Source organism: Heptranchias perlo, chromosome 35 (genome assembly GCF_035084215.1).
Source record: "Heptranchias perlo isolate sHepPer1 chromosome 35, sHepPer1.hap1, whole genome shotgun sequence".
Taxonomy (NCBI): Eukaryota; Metazoa; Chordata; class Chondrichthyes; order Hexanchiformes; family Hexanchidae; genus Heptranchias; species Heptranchias perlo.
In genome coordinates, this window is record NC_090359.1 from 10,758,032 (window position 1) to 10,778,499 (window position 20,468).

Below are 20,468 nucleotides of genomic sequence, written 5' to 3' on the forward strand. Positions count from 1 at the left end.
TCCTCGTTAGTGTCGTGGTGAGTATCCCCGCCTGTCACGCGGGAGACCGGGATTTAGTTCCCCGACGGGGGGTTTAAACTTTCGCCGCCTTCCAAAGCTTTTATCTCCAATATTGGATGCGGAATATACAGTGTAAAACTGACTCGGAGTTTCCCACTTTCGCCAATTTAATTTCACTGATATTCCAGCGGTTTTAAAATCTGCTCTCAGCTTCACTCTTCACCTCAATGTTCGACTGGCTTCTGTGATGTTGGGGATTTTGGGAGGAGGCCGAGATGGATCATCCACTCGGCACTTCTGGCTGAAGACGGTTTCTAAAACTTTGCACTCACGTGCTGGGCTTTACCATCATTGAGGATGGGGATGTTCACAGAGCCTCTTCCCGTTCGTTGTTTAATTATCCACCATCATTCACAAATGGGTGTGGCAGGACTGCAGAGCTTTGATCTGATCCGTTGTTTGTGGGATCGCTTCGCTCTATCTGCAGCATGCTGTTTGTCAAGTAGTCCTGTGTTACTTTCATGTTATTGGTGTGTGTATATTTGTGTGTATATGTCTGTGTGTGAGTGTTTATGTCGCTAGCATGTGGGCTTCCATTTTTACAGCTTTTTTATTTTAAACTCTTGGGGGCCGGGATTCCTGGGCCTTCTCCTTCACACCACATGAGAGGAGGCGAGAAGGCCCGAAACAGCAGGTAAATGCCTTTATCGCACAGCTTGTGGGCCCGGAGGAGCAGGAGTGCTTCCCCCTGGCCCAACAAGCCAACCGGCCGTGATCCCACACAGGCGATCGGCCGACCCCCTCCAAATCACCGACACCCCTGCACGAGCGACAAAACCCATGATCTCCGACCCCCGCGATGACCCCCGACCCCCGATGACTGACTCGCCGATGCCCCCGATGAGTGACCCACCCATGACCTCATGACCCCCGTGACCCCCATCCCCGATAAAATCATGCCCAATGGGTTTGATTCCCGTTGTGTTATCTCTCTGTCGGTTTGCTGATAAACGTTTAACTCGCGGCCTGTTCCCGTCAATGGTCACAAGTAGTAACAGACAGAGCGGGTCTGACCGCCCCGAGATGTGGAAAAGACATCAGTTTAGGACAAATTCCTCAAATCAAATGGTCTCCCGGCACCGAGAGAGACAAATTCCAGAGAAAAAGGCAGAAGAGAAAAGAGAAATAAAAACTCAATAAAGACACTATCAATATTTCCCATTCTTGATGCCTGTCTATTTCTTCCCCAACCTTTCTGTGCCGGTTAAAATTTCAGTGAAATAAATGCGAGAATCGACTCAAAGAACGAGAACAGAGCAACAAAAATCACCGAACACAGAATCAAACCCAGAGACCTTCAGATCTTCAATCTCACGCTCTCCAAACTCAACTATTTCGGCTCAACTGTAAATTGGATTTTGTGACATCACCTTGGACAAAAATATAAACCGGGTGGAATTTCCCCTCCCGCTCATTCCTCCCTCTGGGGGAATGGGACCCGGTCAGATCTCGGAGCTCAGGTTATGTTCATGTTCAGCTGATGATATCTTAATATTATCTTGTGTTTGGCCTCATTTAATCAGGTTCATGGGCACTTTCTTCCATCATCCCTTCTCCCTGAAAGGAATGTGGTGCAGCGGTTGCCAAATTTAACAGGAAAAATCAATTATCGCCCGCTTTTCACAGGAGAAGAAACTCATCCTGGAGATTCACGCGGAGCAATTTCCCAAATAATGGTCCCGCCCGGGATTGAATCAGAGACTTTTCATGAGTGATGTAAACATGATAACCGCTGCACTCGGGAAACCACTGCTCAATTTAAGGCATCGTGTGCCTTCTCCGTTAAACAACTTCTGTCCCACACTTAAAGCTCTCATTCCATCTCTTTCTCAAACATTTCACTGACCAAAACTTCACAAGTCACAGAGGAAAAAGACTTAATTTCAAAATCATTAAACTCCCGAAGGAGCTGCGGGGACAGACTGAGCGGTGTAACTGAGTACAGAGATACAGAGAGACACCAGCAGAGGGAGGTAGAGAGCGGTGTAACTGAGCACAGAGATACAGAGAGACACCAGCAGAGGGAGGTAGAGAGCGGTGTAACTGAGTACAGAGATACAGAGAGACACCAGCAGAGGGAGGTAGAGAGCCGTGTAACTGAGTACAGAGATACAGAGAGACACCAGCAGAGGGAGGTAGAGAGCGGTGTAACTGAGTACAGAGATACAGAGAGACGCCAGCAGAGGGAGGTAGAGAGCGGTGTAACTGAGTACAGACATACAGAGACACACCAGCAGAGGGAGGTAGAGAGCGGTGTAACTGAGTACAGAGATGCAGAGAGACACCAGCAGAGGGAGGTAGAGAGCGGTGTAACTGAGTACAGAGATACAGAGAGACACCAGCAGAGGGAGGTAGAGAGCGGTGTAACTGAGTACAGAGATACAGAGAGACAGCAGCAGAGGGAGGTAGAGAGCGGTGTAACTGAGTACAGAGATCCAGAGAGACAACAGCAGAGGGAGGTAGAGAGCGGTGTAACTGAGTACAGAGATACATAGAGACACCAGCAGAGGGAGGTAGAGAGCGGTGTAACTGAGTACAGAGATACAGAGACACACCAGCAGAGGGAGGTAGAGTGCGGTATAAATGAGTACAGAAATACAGAGAGACACCAGCAGAGGGAGGTAGAGAGCGGTGTAACTGATTACAGAGATACAGAGACACACCAGCAGAGGGAGGTAGAGTGCGGTATAAATGAGTACAGAAATACAGAGAGACACCAGCAGAGGGAGGTAGAGAGCGGTGTAACTGAGTACAGAGATACAGAGAGACACCAGCAGAGGGAGGTAGAGAGCGCTGTAACTGAGTACAGAGATACAGAGAGACACCAGCAGAGGGAGGTAGAGAGCGGTGTAACTGAGTACAGAGATACAGAGAGACACCGGCAGAGGGAGGTAGAGAGCGGTGCAACTGGGTACAGAGATACAGAGAGACACCAGCAGAGGGAGGTGGAGAGCGGTGTAACTGAGTGCAGAGAGACAGAGAGACACCAGCAGAGTGTCCAGGAAACCAACCTTTTATCTGAAATCTGAGGCGAGATATAAACTGCACAGAGTAGAGGAAGCATTACTGTGTATCTAACCCGTGTTTTACCTGCCCTGGGAGTGTTTGATTTGACAGTGTGGAGGGAGCTTCATTCTGCATCTAACCCGTGCTGTACCTGTCCTGGGAGTGTTTGATGGGGCAGTTCAGATGGAACTTTAATCAGTCTCTCCACATAACTGAAGTCCCTCATCCCTGGTACCATTCTAATAAATCTCCTCTGCACCCTCTCTAAGGCATTGACATCCTTCTTCATGTTACGTGCCCAGAATTAAACACAATACTCCAGCTGAGGCCTCACCAGTGTTTTATAAAGGTTTTGTATCAATTCCTTGCTTTTGTATTCAATGCCTCAATTAATAAAGCAAAGGGCCCCATTTGCTTTTTTAACTGCCTTCTCAACTTGTCCTGCCACCTTCCAAGATTTGTGTAACTACACCCCCAGTTCTCTCGATTCCTGCACTCCCTTTAAAATTGTGCCATTTCGTTTAAATTGCCTCTCCTCATTCTTCCTACCAAAATGTATCAATTCACAATTCTCTGCATTAAATTTCATCTGCCCATTTCACCAGTCTGTCTATGTCCTCCTGAAGTCTGTTACCATCCTCAACATTGTTTATTACATTTCTGAGTTTCGTGTCATCTGCAAACTTTGAAATTATACCCTGTACTCCCAAGTCCCGGTCATTAATATATATCAAAAAGAGCAGTGGCCCTAATACCGAGCCCTGGGGGGCACCACTGTATACTTGCCTCCAGTCTGAAAAACAACCGTTCACCACTCCTCTCTGTTTTCTGCTCCTTAGCCAATTTTGTATCCATGCTGCCATTGTCCGTTTAATCCCATGGGCTTCAATTTTGCTAACAAGTCTATTGTGTGATACTTTATCCTCCCTTAATCTCTCCCTGCATAGAAACTCCCCGACCCATATTCATGGCCACCCCCTCGACCTTGCCATCTCACGTGGTCTCTCTTCTCCTGATCGTGTCAATCATGGATAAGGCCATCTCTGATCACTTCCTTGTAACCCTCTCCACCCACATGGAATCAGAGAATCATAGAAAGGTCACAGCATGGAAGGAGGCCATTTGGCACATCGAGTCCTTACCGGCTCCATGCAAGATCAATCCATGTAGTCCCACTCCCCCAATGCACATCACAGAATGAACTCAGGAATCCCACGCCACTTTCTATGAGCGGTAACAGGCTGCGGTTATGGTGCAGACCGGGACCCAGGGCTGAGGCTGTGGTCATCAGTTACTCTGGGAGTGGCACAGTCTGGTTCATGACCAGGCGGGGGTGAGAGTAACACCAGAGAGTCAGGATGGTGTTCAGAAGGGTGTGGGTTCCAGCTCCAGTTCCAGGACTGGGACACATGATCCAGACTGACTGTGTCGTGCTGAAAGGGAGCTGCATCGTGAGAGGTGCTGTCCTTTGAATGAGGTGTTTAATGGGGGTCCCTTCTATCTGCTCCGAGGTGTAAAAGATCCCGTGGCAATTTGTGAAGAGCAGGGAGTTCTCCCGGTGTCCTGGCCAACATTCTTCCCTCGACCATCAGCACCCAACAAACAGGAGATCGGCTCAATATCTCATCACTGTTTGTGGGATCTTGCTGTACACAACTTGTCTGCTACCTTCTCTTAAAAACGATAGTGACTGAACTTCTAGTGAAGTGCGTTGGGATGTCCTGAGGATGTGAAAGGTGCTATACAAATGCAAGTTCCTTGTTTCTCACAGGGGGCCGTGTCTCGCTCCTCGTCTCATTGAGTCTCTCAGTTGATTGGTCCGTTCTCTGCGCAGATGGGGCCCGACTCACTGAGTGTTTCCCGAATGTTCTGTGTGTGTTTCACTCAGACTCGGGCTTTACAGTAAATAATAAAAGGACTGTAGTCAAACACTTGGCCATGAGCTGCTGCCCAACCTGTCGTGACATTGTTGCTTGCTTCCCTTCAGTTTTTGGTGCACTGTTGCCTCATTTCTCAGTGTGATTGTGGGACTGACACAGAAATGAGAGAGAAAGCAGCAGCCACAGCCTGGACTGCAGGCAAATTGGGAGGCTGAAACTAAAAGTTAACTATTCCCACACCGGGAATCGAAGCCGTGCCACCTGGGTAAAAACCAAGAATCCTAACCGCTAGACCACATGGGAACTGAAATAAAGCCCCAGCAGGAAGGGCACTGAGACTACAACCGGAAAGTTAACGGACGATTCAAAGGAGGTATTCACAATTATGAAAGGTTTTGACAGAGTGTGTAAAGAGAAATTGTTTCCAGTGATGGAATGGTTAATAACCAGAGGACACAGATTTCAGATAAATTGAAAGAAATCATTGGGGGATTTGGAGAGATTTTTTTACACAGCGAGTTGTTATGATCTGGAATGCACTGCCTGAAAGGGAGGTGGAAGCAGGTTCAATAGTAACTTTCAAAAGGGAATTGGATAAATAGTTGACGTGTAATAAATTGCAGGGCTGTGGGGAAAGAGCCGGGGAGTGGGACTAACCCACTTCCTTCTGTGTTCATCCCTGGAAAAAACCCTCCCCCAGGTCACTTACAAAGGCACTTTCAAATTCCCAACTCTCTGGACTTTGTCCCTCCATTCACCACGACATTTCTGCAGCTACTGATTTGCTCAATCACACCCTCACCTCCACCTTTGACGCCCTTGTACCCATTAAAGCCATCACTCTCCCTCACCCTGGTCAATCCCCCTGGGTCTGCCCTCATTTCTGCTTCCTTAAGTCCAAGGGACACAGCTTTGAAAGTTTATGGTGGACAACTGCTTTGGCCATTCATCGCCAGATCTGGCTGGACCACATAAAGCACTATCGGGTCCTGTCTCCTCTGACAAAACTGCTCACTATTCCAGGATCATCCTGGAATGTAAAGATAACCCCCGGCTTCTCTTCTCCACTACAAACCGTCTTCTTAAACCCCACTCCCCTCACTCCTCCACCCTCACCTCCAACAAAAAGTGCGAGGAGCTCATGGACTTCTTTGTCACTGAGATTGAGACCATCCATTCAGCTGCCTCTGCCGCTCCCCTCCCTTCCCCGAGCTCACCAAGTTTCTCTCCTATCTCCCCTCATGCCCTCGCTGAGCTCATCTTGACCATGAGACCCACCTCCTGCTCCCTCAACCCTATTCCCAACAATCTGCTGACCACACAACCTCCCTTCCTGGCCCCATGTTAGCTGACATTGTTAATGGTCTCTTCTCCTCAGGTACTGTCCCCCTCCCCATCAAATCTGCCGTCATCACCCTCCTTCTCAAAAGACCCACCCTTGACCCCTGTGTCCTTGTAAACTACCACCCCATCTCCCACCTCCCTTTCCTCTCCAAAGTCTTGTCACCTCCCAAATCCATGTCCATCTTTCCCACAACACCATGTTTGAATCCCTCCAATCAGGTTTCCACTCCTGCCACTGTACTGAAACGGCCCTTGTCAAAGTCACAAATGACATCCTCTGTGACTGTGTGGAGGGAGATTTAATCTTCATTTAACCCTTGATGCACCTGCCCCCGGAATGTTTGATGGCACAGTGTCGAGGGAGCTTTACTCTGCCATGTACTGTACAGTATCAGTCTGTGATTGAGCAGAGCCCTGCTCTTTAATGGAAATTATTCTTTCGAAGAGCCACTGAGCCCCTAAAGCAGCCTCCGAGACCCAAAGTCTGATTTCCATCCCACAGTTCCAGCAGTTTGCGAGGGCTGGGCCACGTTAACAGCAGCTCTCTGTTCCTGGTCTGGAGCTGAGGTGTTGTGTATTGTCCCTGACACAGGGACCAGACGGTGAGCTGCTGGCTCCTATTGTTCTGGGATCATTCCCTGCTGCTCTGTTCTCACCTCTTCACTGGGTCTCAGATTATTACCAGCCATCTTCCTGATCAATAAACAATCGGCAGTCTGACCGCGGAGATTTGAAATGTGTGAAACATTTCATGTGTCTCATCCCTCTCCCTGGACACAAATAAATAGGCCGTCATGAAATGTTCACAGTCCATTTCTTGAGCCTTCTCCTTCTTAGAAGAATCTTCTAAACTCCTTGCTAAAGTGACCTTTGAACATAATGTCTTGTTTTGCGGTATGTTCTAGATTGTTCCAGGTCAGCATTGTAATAATTCGGGGTAGTTGAAAAGTGGGATCATTATATTAAATCGAGATATTGATCACAGCCCCGCCCCCCGAACATTCAAACCACCGTTCAGGAGGAGAACCCCTCTGCTCACTGACCTACATTGGCTCCCAGTCCACCAACATCTCAAATTTTAAATTATCATCCTCGTGTTCAAATCCCTCCATGACCTCGCCCCTCCCTATCTCTGTAACCTGCTCCACCCCGACAACCCTCCGAGATCTCTGAGCTCCTCCAATTCAGGCCTCTTGCGCATCCACGATTTTCATCGCTCCACCATTGGCGGCCGTGCCTTCAACCGTCTGGGCCCAAAGCTCTGGATTTCCCTCCCTAAACCTCCCGCCTCTCTGCCTCTCTCTCCTCCCTTAAGACACTTAAAACCTACCTCACCTGTCCCAATATCTCCTTATGTGGCTCCGTGTCACATTTTGTTTGATAATCGCTCCTGTGAAGCGCCTTGGGACGTTTTACTCCGTAAAAGGCGCGATATCAATGCAAGTTGTTGTTGTTGGGGTGGAGAAAGCGTTTTCTTTCTTTTTATGAATCTTTTCTATCTCTCTATTTCTTTCCTTTCTCGGACTCTGTTTTCCGGGTCTGTTTACTGACACACATTACAATCTGTGTCACTCGGTGTCTAACAATGTGAGGCAATGTGTTTTATTCCCGCTGTGTTATCTCTCTGGCGGTTTGCTGATAAATGTTTAACTCGCGGCCTGTTCCCATTAATGGTCACAAGCAGTAACAGACAGACAGAGCGTGTCTGACCGCCCTGAGATGTGGAAAAGGCATCAGTTTCGGACAAATGCATCAAATCAAATGTTCATCGGGCACCGAGAGAGACAAAAACCAGAGAGAAAGGCAGAAGGAAATAGACAAATAAAAGCTAAATACAGACATCCTTGATGTCTCTCTATTCCATCCCCAACCGTTCAGTGTCGGGTAAAAATGTCAGTGCAAATAAATGTTCGAGAATCGGCCCGAAGAAGAAACAAAATAACCCAAAACTGCCGAAACCCGGGATCAAATCAGGGACCTTGAGATGTTCACTCTAACGCTCTCCCAACTGAGCTATTTCGGCCCCACTCTTAATTTCCTTTTGATCACCCTCTTGGAATAAAATATAACCCCGGGTGGAATTGCCCCTCCCGCTCATTCCTCACTTCGGGAGAATGAGGCCGACCATCAAGGAGAGATTTTCTGAGACTCTCGTTGAATCTCATTTATATTAAACATTCCTTGAACTCTCTGCCGGGGGGATTCAGAGCTGGGGTTCGCCATGAACCAGCTTCCCCTCAATTCCCAGCTTTATCAGTGAATCGACCAACAAACGCTCCACAGAGCTCAGGTTATATTAATAATAAAAACAGTAAATGCGGGAAACACTCAGCAGGTCAGGCAGCATCTGTGGAGAGAGAAACATCCTTTCAGGTCGATGACCTTTCATCAGAACTCTCTCCACAGATGCTGCCTGACCTGCTGAGTATTTCCAGCATTTTCTGTTTTTACTTCAGATTTCCAGCATCTGCAGTTTTTTGTTTTTGTTTTACAGCTTGTATTAATGTTCTGCTGAAGATATCTTAATATTATCTTGTTTTTGGGCCACTTTAATCAGGTTCATGGACAAATTCTTCCATCATCCCTTCTCCCACATCGCTTCTCTCTCTCATTCATTCTTTTCTCCTTTCAATCCAGAAGAGGGCGGGAATCAGAGCTCACCCCCCGAACCCTCCGCACACAGACCTCCGTCTACCACCCCGTGTGATCCAAGAGACAATTCAATACATTACACTGTATGAACACAGAAAGCTGACACACCAGGGGAGATCGCACGGTGTTGGACACGGAGTGAAATAAACTGAAGTGTTTATAAAAAGTTACAGATCACAACCCGTGTCTCTGTCTCTCTCCACCATCCCCAGCCGGTGCTGTGTTATCCGATCTCACCCAATGTGTTCCTGGGAATTTTCATCAACATCTTTGAATGTGGCAGCACAAGTTGGTGAAACCGTTCAAACAGCATCCGGTTCCTTGGCTTAATAATAGAGAAATAAGAGTACAAAAGCAAGGAAGTTATGTTAAACGTTTATTAATCAATGTTCAGGCCTCATATGAAGTATTTTGTCCAATTCTGGGCACTATAATTTATTAAGGATGTAAAGGTCTTGGAGAGGATGGAGAGGAGATTTCCCAGAATTATACCAGGGATGGGGTTTAGTTGTGTGGAGAGACTCGAGAACCTGGGATTGTTCTGCTTCGAGCAATGAAGGTTAAGGGTAGAAGTAATCCACGTGTTCAAAATTAAGAGGGGTTTTGATCGAGTAAATAAGGAGAAACTTCACCCACTGGCGGGAGGGTCGGCAACCAACGGACGCAGATTTAAGATAATTGGCGAAAGAACGAGAAGGGAAATAAGGAGATTTTTTTACACAGCGAATTGTTATGATCTGGAACGCACTGCCTTAAAGGATTGTGGAGCTCGATTCAATCGTAACTTTAAAAGGAGAATTGGATAAATACTTGAGAATCTCTCCACAGATACTACCTGACCTGCTGAGTGTTACCAGCAGTTTCTGGGTTTATTTTGAGCTGTCACTCTAGCAGTTTTCCTGACAACCTGCAACTTGCCTCAAGGGCGCAGCTTCAAGCACAACTTTCTTGTGCTCTTCTCACACACAAGATCGCACTTTACTTTCCGACACACGCGCTTTAAAATCTGCCGTTTCCGCACACAGCGTCCTGCGCCACGAGAATTTGAAAGACCTTCCGCTCATGGCCTGTAATCGTTCCTTTTTCCCCACAGGCGCTCTTTACATTTATCCTCTACTCGATTCAATCGCACGTATCAACAGAACTATTAAGATCAAGGCGGAACACTTCCGATCTTACTGCACCGCCCCAACTTGCCAAATGTGAACCTTTCAACCTCCATTCGCAGCTCTGTCGCGCTGCCCGTCGCTCACGCAACTCAACTGCTGAGAGAAAAGAGCCAACAAGCATCAAAACAAAAACCAGTTCTTCAGTTACCATCCCCTGGATCACAAGACTCACCAAGTAAATTTCGTGAACATTCGGGCGGCTGTCTTTCCAGAGACCAGCCCTGCTTTCGTCGTGTTTGTCTGTCGAGCGGTCACGCAGATCGAAATGTATCGACTGGTTTCAAGGCACAAATGAACATTGGTGAGAATCGGACATGTGCCCAATAGAAACAGCGGTCGGAGCAGAACAAACTTAAAGGAGTGAGATCGTGAAAGTGAATGTTAGAGTCGGCAATGCCGCAGGAAAGTGTCCATGAAATGGAAGGAGGAAAGTAAAGGCGGCCGATTGATTGTGGAAGGAAGAAAAAGCTGGGAGAAGAGGCGGGTTTGAACTGTGGAACATCAAGTACAGGCATGTGAGAGTGCTGGGATTTGATGGAATAAATAGGTTTTCAACACCACCAAAAAATGTTTTTTTCATTTATTAAATATTGATATATTATTGCATTATATTCGCAAGCGCGGGAAAGAATAAAAGAAGCAGCGCACACTATGCCGTGACTCGGATTCGAACCGAGGTTGCTGCGGCCACAACGCAGAGTACTAACCACTATACGATCACGGCGCCACACGTCAGTGGCAAGGGATCTGCCCGAACTATTTAAATTGCGCCTTTAAGGTAGCAAAACGTCCCAAGGCGCTTCACAGGAGCTTTTTCAAACAATATTTGGCCCCGAGCCACAGAAGGAGATATTAGAAGCAAAATACTGCAGATGCTGGAAAGCTGAAATAAAAACAGACAATGCTGTCAATAATCAGCAAGTCAGGCAGCGTCTGTGGAGAGAGAAACAGAGTTAACGTTTCAGGTCGATGACCCTTCGTCAGAACTGGAAAAGGTTGAAGATTAAACAGTTTTTAAGCAAGTAGAGAGCGTTTAAGGAGCATCTTAAGGGAGGAGAGAGAGGTAGAGAGGCGGGGAGGTTTCGGGAGGGAAATCCAGAGCTTTGGGCCCAGTCGGTTGAAGGCACGGCCGCCAATGGTGGAGCGATGAAAATCGTGGATGCGCAAGAGGCCTGAATTGGAGGAGCTCAGAGATCTCGGAGGGTTGTAGGGGTGGAGGAGGTTACAGAGATAGGGAGGGGCGAGGTCATGGAGGGATTTGAACACGAGGAGGAGAATTTAAAATTTGAGATGTTGGTGGACTGGGAACCAATGTCGGTCAGCGAGCAGAGGGGTTCTCCTCCTGAACGGTGGTTTGAATATTTGGAGGGGGAGGTGAAAAGTCTCTCGATTTGATATAATGATCCCACTTTTCAACTCGGTTGGAGATGGAGGCGGTAGTTTGCAAGGACCGAGAGGTCAAGGGTGAGTTTTTTGAGGAGGGGGTGATGACGCCAGATTTGAAGGGGAGGGGGACAGTACCTGAGGAGAGGGAACCGTTAACAATATTGGGCTAACATGGTGGCCAGGAAGGGAAGTTGGGTGGTCAGTAGTTTGGTATGAATAGGGTCGAAGGAGTAGGGGGTGGGTCTCATGGTCAAGATGAGCTCAGAGAGGGCAAGAAGGGAGATAGGAGAGAAACTAGAGAAAGATGTGAGTTCAGGGCTGGGGCAGGGGGAACCTTAGGGGAAGTTTAGCTTGTGGGTGGGGGAAGGGAGGGAAACGGCAGAGGCAGCTGAACGGATGGTCCCAGTCTTAGTGACAAAGAAATCCATGAGCTCCTCGCACTTGTTGTTGGAGGTGAGGGTGGAGGGGCAGGGGAGAGGGGTTTAAGAAACCGTTTTGCAGTGAAGAGAAGCCGGGGTTATCTTTACATTCCAGGATGATCCTGGAATATTGAGCAGTTTTGGCAGAGAGCAGGACCTGATGGTGTTTCAGTGTTCCCGCCAGATCTGGCGATGAATGGCTGAACCAGTTGTCCGCCATAAATTTTCAAGTCTGCGACCTTGGACTTAAAGGATGGGAGATGAGGCTGCACATCACATCCCTGAAACATTGTTACCCATTTCTGTCTGAAACTGATGAGTGTGTAAATAGTAAGTAACAGGAAAAAAAAGTATTTTAAGCACCAAACTTAATTCTGATTATTATTATAGCATAAAACCTGAACAGCCCATCCCTCAAACACTGATATAAAACCAGTCCCAGGACCCTGAGCCACTGTGAAAATGCTGTGATCCCGACCTGATTTGAACTCGCAGTTTTCTGATCGGGAATCAGACGCTGTCAGTTGCGACAGGAGGTGGATCCGGATCCAGAGGAGGGAGATCGGTTCCGACCGCCGCCGGGACTCTCGGGGGGCGAGAGGCGGAAGCAGCAGCAGCCAGACCGCCTCAACAACAGCTCAGGATCCCCGCTCTCTGATCCAGCCGCTGCCGGCCGAGAGCTGCCGGTCCCGGCCTGAGCCGTGTCTGGGAGCCGCCTGCCGGTCTCTCTTTACTGAACGGGACCGATCCAGGTGCAGCTCACACACAGGCCCAGGAATCCCACTCCGGACAGATTCACTTCTTTAAACCTTGTTTAGATTCAGTGAATTGGGATTTAATTCAATCCTCATCTGCCCTCCGCTCTGTCAGTTCTGGGCTTTATTTAAACCGATACTTGGAGCTCTGTTTTACAGGGTGTCGGCTGTTTAAATATTTCTCAGTCCCACTACTCCCATGAATAACACTTTTTGCTGCAAACTGCTGCTTGATACAAAGTGCCCAGGAATTGGGGAATTTCTCCCGGGGACCGGGAACTGACTCGGATTCGGCTCAACCCTCAAATCCACAAAGTTTTTGTCACTGCTGCTGTCCAGGATTAAAGGAAGGGACCGAACCAGAAGCGGTTTTAAATTATTACTGACAAATCAGGGACAAAGGCAAAGGATTCAGTCTGCTTATCTACAGGGCTGAGTCCCCGCCCGCTTCACTGTCTGTCTGTCTGTCTCCCGGTTTATCCGTCTGATTGAGTCTCTGCTTTATTCTCTGGCTCTTTGTTTGCTGTCTGCAGGCCTCCCGACCCGACTGACTGACTAACTACCGGACCGTGTGTCGGAATGAATGACTGGGACTGAGTGTCTGCCTATTTATGGACCTGAATGGCCACATTTCTCAGTTCCTGCCTTCGCTCTGTGTCACGGGCCTGTCGCTGTCTCTCAGGATGACAACACACCCACACCCTTCACACACCGCCTTTGACGACTGAACGCAGGTTTGCTCAGTCTGTCCCCGCAGCTCCTTCGGGAGTTTAATGATTTGGAAATGAAGACTTTTTCCTGTGTGACTTGTGAAGTTTTGATCAGTGAAATGTTTGTGAAAGGGAAGGATTGAGAGCTTTTAGTGTGGGACAGAAGTGATGTTGTTTCATGGAGAAGTCAGGCGATGAAATGAACATGAGCAGCGGTTTCCAGAGTGTGGCGGTTATCACATTCGTTTCGCACACGAAAGATCTCTGGTTCGACCCCAGGCGGGAATGTTATTTGAGAATTTGCTCTTGTGAAAAGTGGGAGATAATTGGCTTTTCCTGTTGAATTTAACAACGGCTGCACCACATTCCTGTTTTCATAAACACTGAACATTTTAACCAGACTCTTAAAAAACAGTCTTTAAAATGAGAACGGATAAAAGTTCATCACATGCAAAACACAATAACTTCCCCACGTGTCACTGGGTAACCATGTTAGTATTTCCGTCAGTCAGTCTGCAGAAAGTTATCGCTTTATTAATGGCGATTACAACAATTTTTCATCTTTCATGTGTTCATTTAATAAAGTTCACAATTGTTTTGTGACAATTATTTCATTGACCGGGAATCGAACCCACACCGCGGCGGTGAGAGCCCTGAATCCAAACCACCAGATGCCGCGCAGTGGGTCGAGTCACGGATCGGCACAGTTGACACAAAGAACAAATTAAAAAGTAGAAACAGAAAATGTTGCGAACTCTCAGCAGGTCAGACAGTCTCTGTGGAGAGAGAAACAGAGGGAATGTTTCAGGTCGATGACCTTTCATCAGAACTCGCTCCACAGATGCTGCCTGACCGGCTGAGTGTATCCAGCATTTTCTGTTTATAGTTCAGATTTCCAGAATCCGCAGCACTTTACTTTTGAAATTAAAAAGTAGCCCAAGTTGATGAAAGTTGCACCAGTGAAAATCCTGGGTGGAGATTTAGAGGATGCGACAGTGGGAAGGGCTGGACTGCGATTCGAACAGTCCTCCAAGCAAATTTCGGGGAAGTCATCGAAATTTAAAAGAGAACTTGGAACGGGAATAGAACGACAGGCTCACGTGACAGGGCATTGGTATTCGGAATGTACAAAATGCAGTCCCCACTGCTCTGATGACCTGAATCAGACAAATAGTAATTCACAACACAGGACAAATCCATTTGATTTGAGTTTTGGAAACCCATTCACGACAGCAGCTGTCTCCCATCAGTTTACTTTTCCAAACTAAAGGGTATGAAGCTTGCACGAGTGATGATCTGTGCTGTATTATTTCTGAGCAGCAGACTCACTTTGCCCCATCAATGCCTATTTGTTGGAAGGCGCAGTCCCCATTGGTCGAGGGGATCGGTTTCTCGAGCTGTGATTCACCATCCTCTGTTTCAGGAATATTCCGGTTTGCTGAAAATGAGATGAGATGAAACGAGCAGGTCCAACGAGCCGGTCTGCAACACTACACGGCATCTACAAAGTTGTCTCTTGCACTTACAGTGAATCGGAGGGCAGTTTTCACCCTTAAACCAGCACGTTTGGTGGCGCAGTAAATAGTGTAGATGGGAGCAGGAAGTAGTGAAGGGACATTGATGATTAAATGAGAGGGTAAAACTGTGGCAGATGGAGTTCAATGTAGGGAAGTGAGATATAATCCACTTCGAACATTAAAAAGATAAACCAGAGTATTTTCTAAATGACGGGAAACTAGGAACTATGGAGGAGCAGAGAGGTTCAGGGGTCCATCTCCAGAAATCACTAAAAACTAGTGGACAGGTACAAAAAATAATTAATGGAATGTGAGCCTTCATCTCAAGGGGCTGGAATACAAAGGGTGGAAATTATGATACAGATGCATAAAGCCCTGGTTAAACCACATCTGGAGTACTGCGTTCAGTTCTGGACACCGTACCCCAGGAGGGACATATTGGCCTTGACTGGGTGTAGAACAGATTCACCAGAATGATATCAGGGCTAAAAGGGTTAAATTATGAGGACAGGTCTTCCAGACGAGACTTTTATTCCCTTGAGTATAGGAGGTTAAGGGGTGATCTAATTGAGATGTTTAAGAAGATGGGGGGAGGGGAGTGTAAGAAGATGGTTTGTAGTGGAGAAGAGAAGCCAGGGGTTATCTTTACATTCCAGGATGATCCTGGAATAGTGAGCAGTTTTGTCAGAGGAGAGCAGGACCCGATAGTGTTTTATGTGGTCCAGCCAGATCTGGTGATGAATGGTTAACCAGTTGTCCACCATAAATATTCAAGTCTGCGTCCCTTGGGCTCACAGGAGTGGAAATGAGGGCAGTACCAGGGGGATCGACCAGGGTGAGAGAAGAGTAATGGTTTTAATGGGGAGAAGGGCATCAAAGATGGAGGTGAGGGTCTGATCGAGCAGATGGGTAGCTGCAGAAATGTCGTGGTGAATGGAGGGCCAAAGGCTGGACAGTTAGGAATTTGAAAGTGCTGTTGCAAGTGACCTGGGGGAGAGTTTTTTCCAGGGATGAACACAGAAGGAAGTGGATTAGTCCCACTCCCCTGCTCTTTCCCCATATCTCTCCAAATTTTTTCATGTCAACTATTCACTCAATTCCCTTTTGAAAGTTACGATTGAACCCACTTCCGCCGCCCTTTCAGGCAGTGCGTTCCCGATCATAAAAACTCGCTGCGTAAAAAAATCTCTCCTCATTCCTCCGCCCGTGGCTTTTTTGCCCATTGATCTTAAATCTGTGTCCTCTGGTTATTAACCCTTCCATCACTGGAAACAGTTTCTCCTTATTTGCTGTATCAAAACCTGTCATAATCGTGAACCTCCATTAAACCTTCTGGGTGTAGTCTCAGTGCCCTTCCTGCTGATCATCCCTTCAGTTCTCATGTGGTCCAGCGGTGAGGATTCCTGGCTTTTACCCAGGCGGCTCGGGTTCGACTCCCGGTGTGGGCGTAATCGATTTTTAGTCCCCGCCTCGCAATTTGCCTGCAGTCCGGGCTGTGGCTGCTGCTTCCTCCCTCGCTTCTGTGTCAGACCCACAATCACACTGAGAAATGAGGCAGACCACAGCTCTTAAAGGGACAGTGCACTAAAAGCAACAATGTCCCGACAGGTCACACAGCAGCTCATGGCCAAGTGTTTGACTACAATCCTTTTATCATTTACTGTAAAACCCGAGGCTCAGTGAAACACTCACAGAATATTCTGGAAACACTCAGCGAGTCAGGCCGAATCTGTGGAGAGAACAGACCAATTAACTGAGAGTCTCAGTGAGACAAGGAACGAGACACGGCTCTTCACAAATTGTCACGGGATCTTTTATACCTCGGAGCAGAAAGAAGGGACCCCCATTAAACACCTCATTCAAAGGACAGCACCTCTCACGATGCAGCTCCCTCTCAGAACGACACAGTCAGTCTGGATCATGTGTCCCAGTGCTGGTACGGGAGCTGGAACCCACACCCTTCTGAACACCTGCCTGACTCCCAGGTGTTACTCTCACCCCCGGCTAGTCATGAAACAGACTGTGTCACTCCCAGAGTAACTGATGACCACAGCCTCAGCCCTGGGTCCCGGTCTGCACCATAACCGCAGCCTGATACCGCTCATAGAAAGTGGCGTGGGATTCCTGTGATCATTCTGTGATGTGCATTGGGGACGTCATGGATTGCTCTTGCATAGAGCTGGTATGGACTCGATGGGCCGAATGGCCTCCTTCCGTGCTGTAACCTTTCTATGATTCTATGATTCCATGTGGGTGGAGAGGGATACAAGGAAGTGATCAGAGATGGCCTTATCCATGATTGACACGATCGGGAGTAGAGAGGCCACGTGAGATGGCAAGGTCGAGGGGGTGGCCATGAATATGGGTCGGGGAGTTTCTATGCAGGGAGAGATTAAGGGAGGATAAAGTATCACATAATAGACTTGTTGGCAAAATTGAAGCCCATGGGATTAAACGGACAATGGCAGATTGGATAGAAAATTGGCAAAGGAGCAGAAAGCAGAGAGTAGTGGTGAGCGGTTGTTTTTCAGACTGGAGGCAAGTATACAGTGGTGTCCCCCAGGGCTCGGTATTAGGACCACTGCTCTTTTTGATATATATTAATGACTGCGACTTGGGTGCACAGGGTATAATTTCAAAATTTGGAGATGACACGAAACTCAGAAATGTAATTAACAATGTTGAGGATAGTAACAGACTTCAGGAGGACAGAGACAGACTGGTGAAATGGGCAGAAACATGGCAGATGAAATTTAATGCAGAGAATTGTGAAGTGATACATTTTGGTCGGAAGAATGAGGAGAGGCAATATAAACTAAATGGAACAATTTTAAATGGAGTGGAGGAATAGAGAGACCTGGGGGTGTAGTTACACAAATCTTTGAAGGTGGCAGGACAAGTTGAGAAGGCTGTTAAGAAAGCAAATGTGGCCCTTCCTTTATTAATGGAGGCATTGAATACAAAAGCAAAGAATTGATACTAAACCTTAATAAAACACTGGTTAGGCCTCAGCTGGAGTATTGTGTTCAATTCTGGGCACGAAACTTTAGAAAGGATGTCAAGGCCTTAGAGAGGGTGCAGAAGAGAATTACTAAAATTGTATCAGAAATGAGGGACTTCAGTTATGTGGAGAAACTGGAGAAACTGGGGCTGTTCTCCTTGGAGCAGAGAACGTAAAGGGGAGATTTGATAGAGGTGTTTAAAATCATGAAGTGTTATGATGGAGCAAGGGAGAAACTTTCCAGTTGCAGAAGGGCAGTTACAACACGGGTTAGATAGAGAGCAAAACTTCCTCTACATTGACATCAAACACTTCCAGGGAAGGGACAGCACGGGTTATCTGCAGAATGAAGCTCCCTCTACACTGTCAAATGAAACACTCACAGGGCAGGTAAAACAGTAATGCTTCCTGTACTCTGTGCAGTTTATCGTAGCCATGATGTGGAGATGCCGGTGATGGACTGGGGTGGACAAATGTAAGGAATCTTACAACACCAGGTTATAGTCCAACAGTTTTATTTGAAAATCACAAGCTTTCGGAGCTTACCTCCTTCGTCAGGTGAGTGAAGGGTTCTAAAAACACTAAGAAACCTTCACTCACCTGACGAAGGAGGTAATCTCCGAAAGCTTGTGATTTTCAAATAAAAATGTTGGACTATAACCTGGTGTTGTAAGATTCCTTACATCTGTGCAGTTTAGATCTCGACTCAGACTTCAGATAAAAGGTTTGTTTCCTGGACACTCTGCTGGTGTCTCTCTTTCTCTCTGTACTCAGTTACACCGCTCTCTACCACCCTCTGCTGGTGTCTCTCTGTATCTCTGTACTCAGTTACACCGCTCTCTACCTCCCTCTGCTGGTGTCTCTCTGTATCTCTGTACTCAGTTACACCGCTCTCTACCACCCTCTGCTGGTGTCTCTCTGTATCTCTGAACTCAGTTACACCGCTCTCTACCACCCTCTGCTGGTGTCTCTCTGTATCTCTGTACTCAGTTACACCGCTCTCTACCTCCCTCTGCTGGTGTCTCTCTCTAACACTCAATCCGCTCTGTTTTTTTTTTCTTTTTTTCCTTTTTTTTAACCGCAAGTTAAGGCAACAGGTGAATATCCACGAGAAGGCACGGAAAAGATAAGAGAAAAAGGGTTTTTTTTCTTTTTTTTTCTTTTTTTGTTGAGAGTCCATCCTTTTTTTTTGTTTTCTTCCAAATTAGGCCCCCCTTTTATAAGAAGGGGGTGTGGGGTGTGCTTACAAACTAAAAACCCAAAGAAACCAAAACCAATTTTTCAAATTAAAACTTTATTCGCCTCGTCCAGGATGCACTCCAGCCCCTGCGGTGCCCACCGGTCGCGGAAAGCCTCGAGCGTACCGGCAGACACCGCGTGCTCCATCTCCAGGGCCACCCGGGCGCGGAGCATTCCGCGGAAGAGAGGCAGACAGGCCGAGCGACCGCCCCCGTGGACCGCAAGCATCCTGGACCTGTGGATATCCAGGATGCACTCCAGTTTCGTCGAGTTTTCTCGTTTATCCTGGGACAATTGGAGTCAGGTGACTGCAGGTTTTGTATAAAAGGTGCTGGTTGGTGGGTAAAGTGATAGTTGAGTTGTTTGGTATCATGGGGGATTTTGTAGTGAGAGGTTTGTTCCCAGTGCTGGTGTTTGTTGGAGCGGTTTGTTGCTCTGATATTTGGCAACAGTTTCGAGGCCACAGATTTCAATGGAGAAGAGTAAAACCCACCCCTGTGCCCCAGAGAGTCCCTCCTCATGTCCCTCCCTTTGGTTCCCATTTCAGTGTGTCTGAGGGGAGAAGTCTGTCTCCACTGCAGACTGTGATGGTGCAGTGTGGAGAGCGGAACCTGCTGGTGAGGGTCGACATGGATTTATTTAGAACCAGGCACCTGATTAAAGCTGCTGACCTGACCCTGGGGACAGCAGGTTGTCGGCCAACTGGGATCTACTCTCAGAACCACACTGTCCTCTTTGACTATGGGCTCCATGAATGTGGCAGCAGATTGCAGGTAATGTGATTCCTCAACTCTTGCTCCAATTTCACTTTGTAGATTACTGCCCACTCTGAACTCATTAACATCGGGTGAAACTCCAGCCACTGAGGAGATCCCTGAATGGAATCTGTGTATAAATTCTTGCCCACTGTTAAATATCACCCTGTGTGAAACTACTTCTTTATGTTGCCATGTCTATCTTAGCTTTACTTTTAAAGAACTTCAACTTGTCACTGAGGGACTGCATCTTTCTTAAATGGGTCATTACTACTCTCTAACTCAGATTCAATTCTATTGACCTTGAACCTTCACCGACATTTCTCCAAACCACTCTGTTCTTTTGTGCCTCAATTGATTTATCTTTTCCGTTCCTTCCTGTGGATATTCAGGCCTGCTGCCTCAACTTGTGGTCAATGAATGTTCAGTGTGGAAGTTCCTGTTGAGACTTCTCTTGAAAGATGAAACAAGTGGAATAATAATTGGGATACAATGTATTAAAGGGGAACTCCACTTTTGGTTATTATACCTGCCAATCCCCTTGATTCCATGGACACAGATGAGGTTTAAAAGTG

General features: G+C 47.3%; 2 protein-coding genes, 1 long non-coding RNA gene and 2 other non-coding genes across 5 annotated transcripts in view; 2 read left to right on the top strand and 3 right to left on the bottom strand.

The window, feature by feature from the left end:
- Positions 1–20,468, top strand: part of LOC137302350 (uncharacterized) — a 413,555-nt gene that overhangs the window by 132,036 nt on the left and 261,051 nt on the right. The gene's annotated exons all lie outside the window — the stretch shown is intronic.
- LOC137302345 (zona pellucida sperm-binding protein 3-like) overlaps positions 1–20,468 on the bottom strand; it is a 1,023,493-nt gene that overhangs the window by 66,476 nt on the left and 936,549 nt on the right. The window lies entirely within an intron of this gene.
- On the bottom strand, positions 8,241–8,313 carry trnaf-gaa (transfer RNA phenylalanine (anticodon GAA)). The gene has a single exon. It is a non-coding gene; the product is annotated as a tRNA-Phe (tRNA).
- On the bottom strand, positions 10,764–10,835 carry trnah-gug (transfer RNA histidin (anticodon GUG)). The gene has a single exon. It is a non-coding gene; the product is annotated as a tRNA-His (tRNA).
- LOC137301949 (zona pellucida sperm-binding protein 3-like) overlaps positions 19,506–20,468 on the top strand; it is a 71,345-nt gene continuing 70,382 nt past the window's right edge. The window contains exon 1 of the mRNA XM_067971669.1: positions 19,506–19,911. Coding sequence (XP_067827770.1) covers positions 19,510–19,911 — 402 coding nt within the window. The 5' untranslated portion in view covers positions 19,506–19,509. The remainder of the gene's footprint in view (positions 19,912–20,468) is intronic.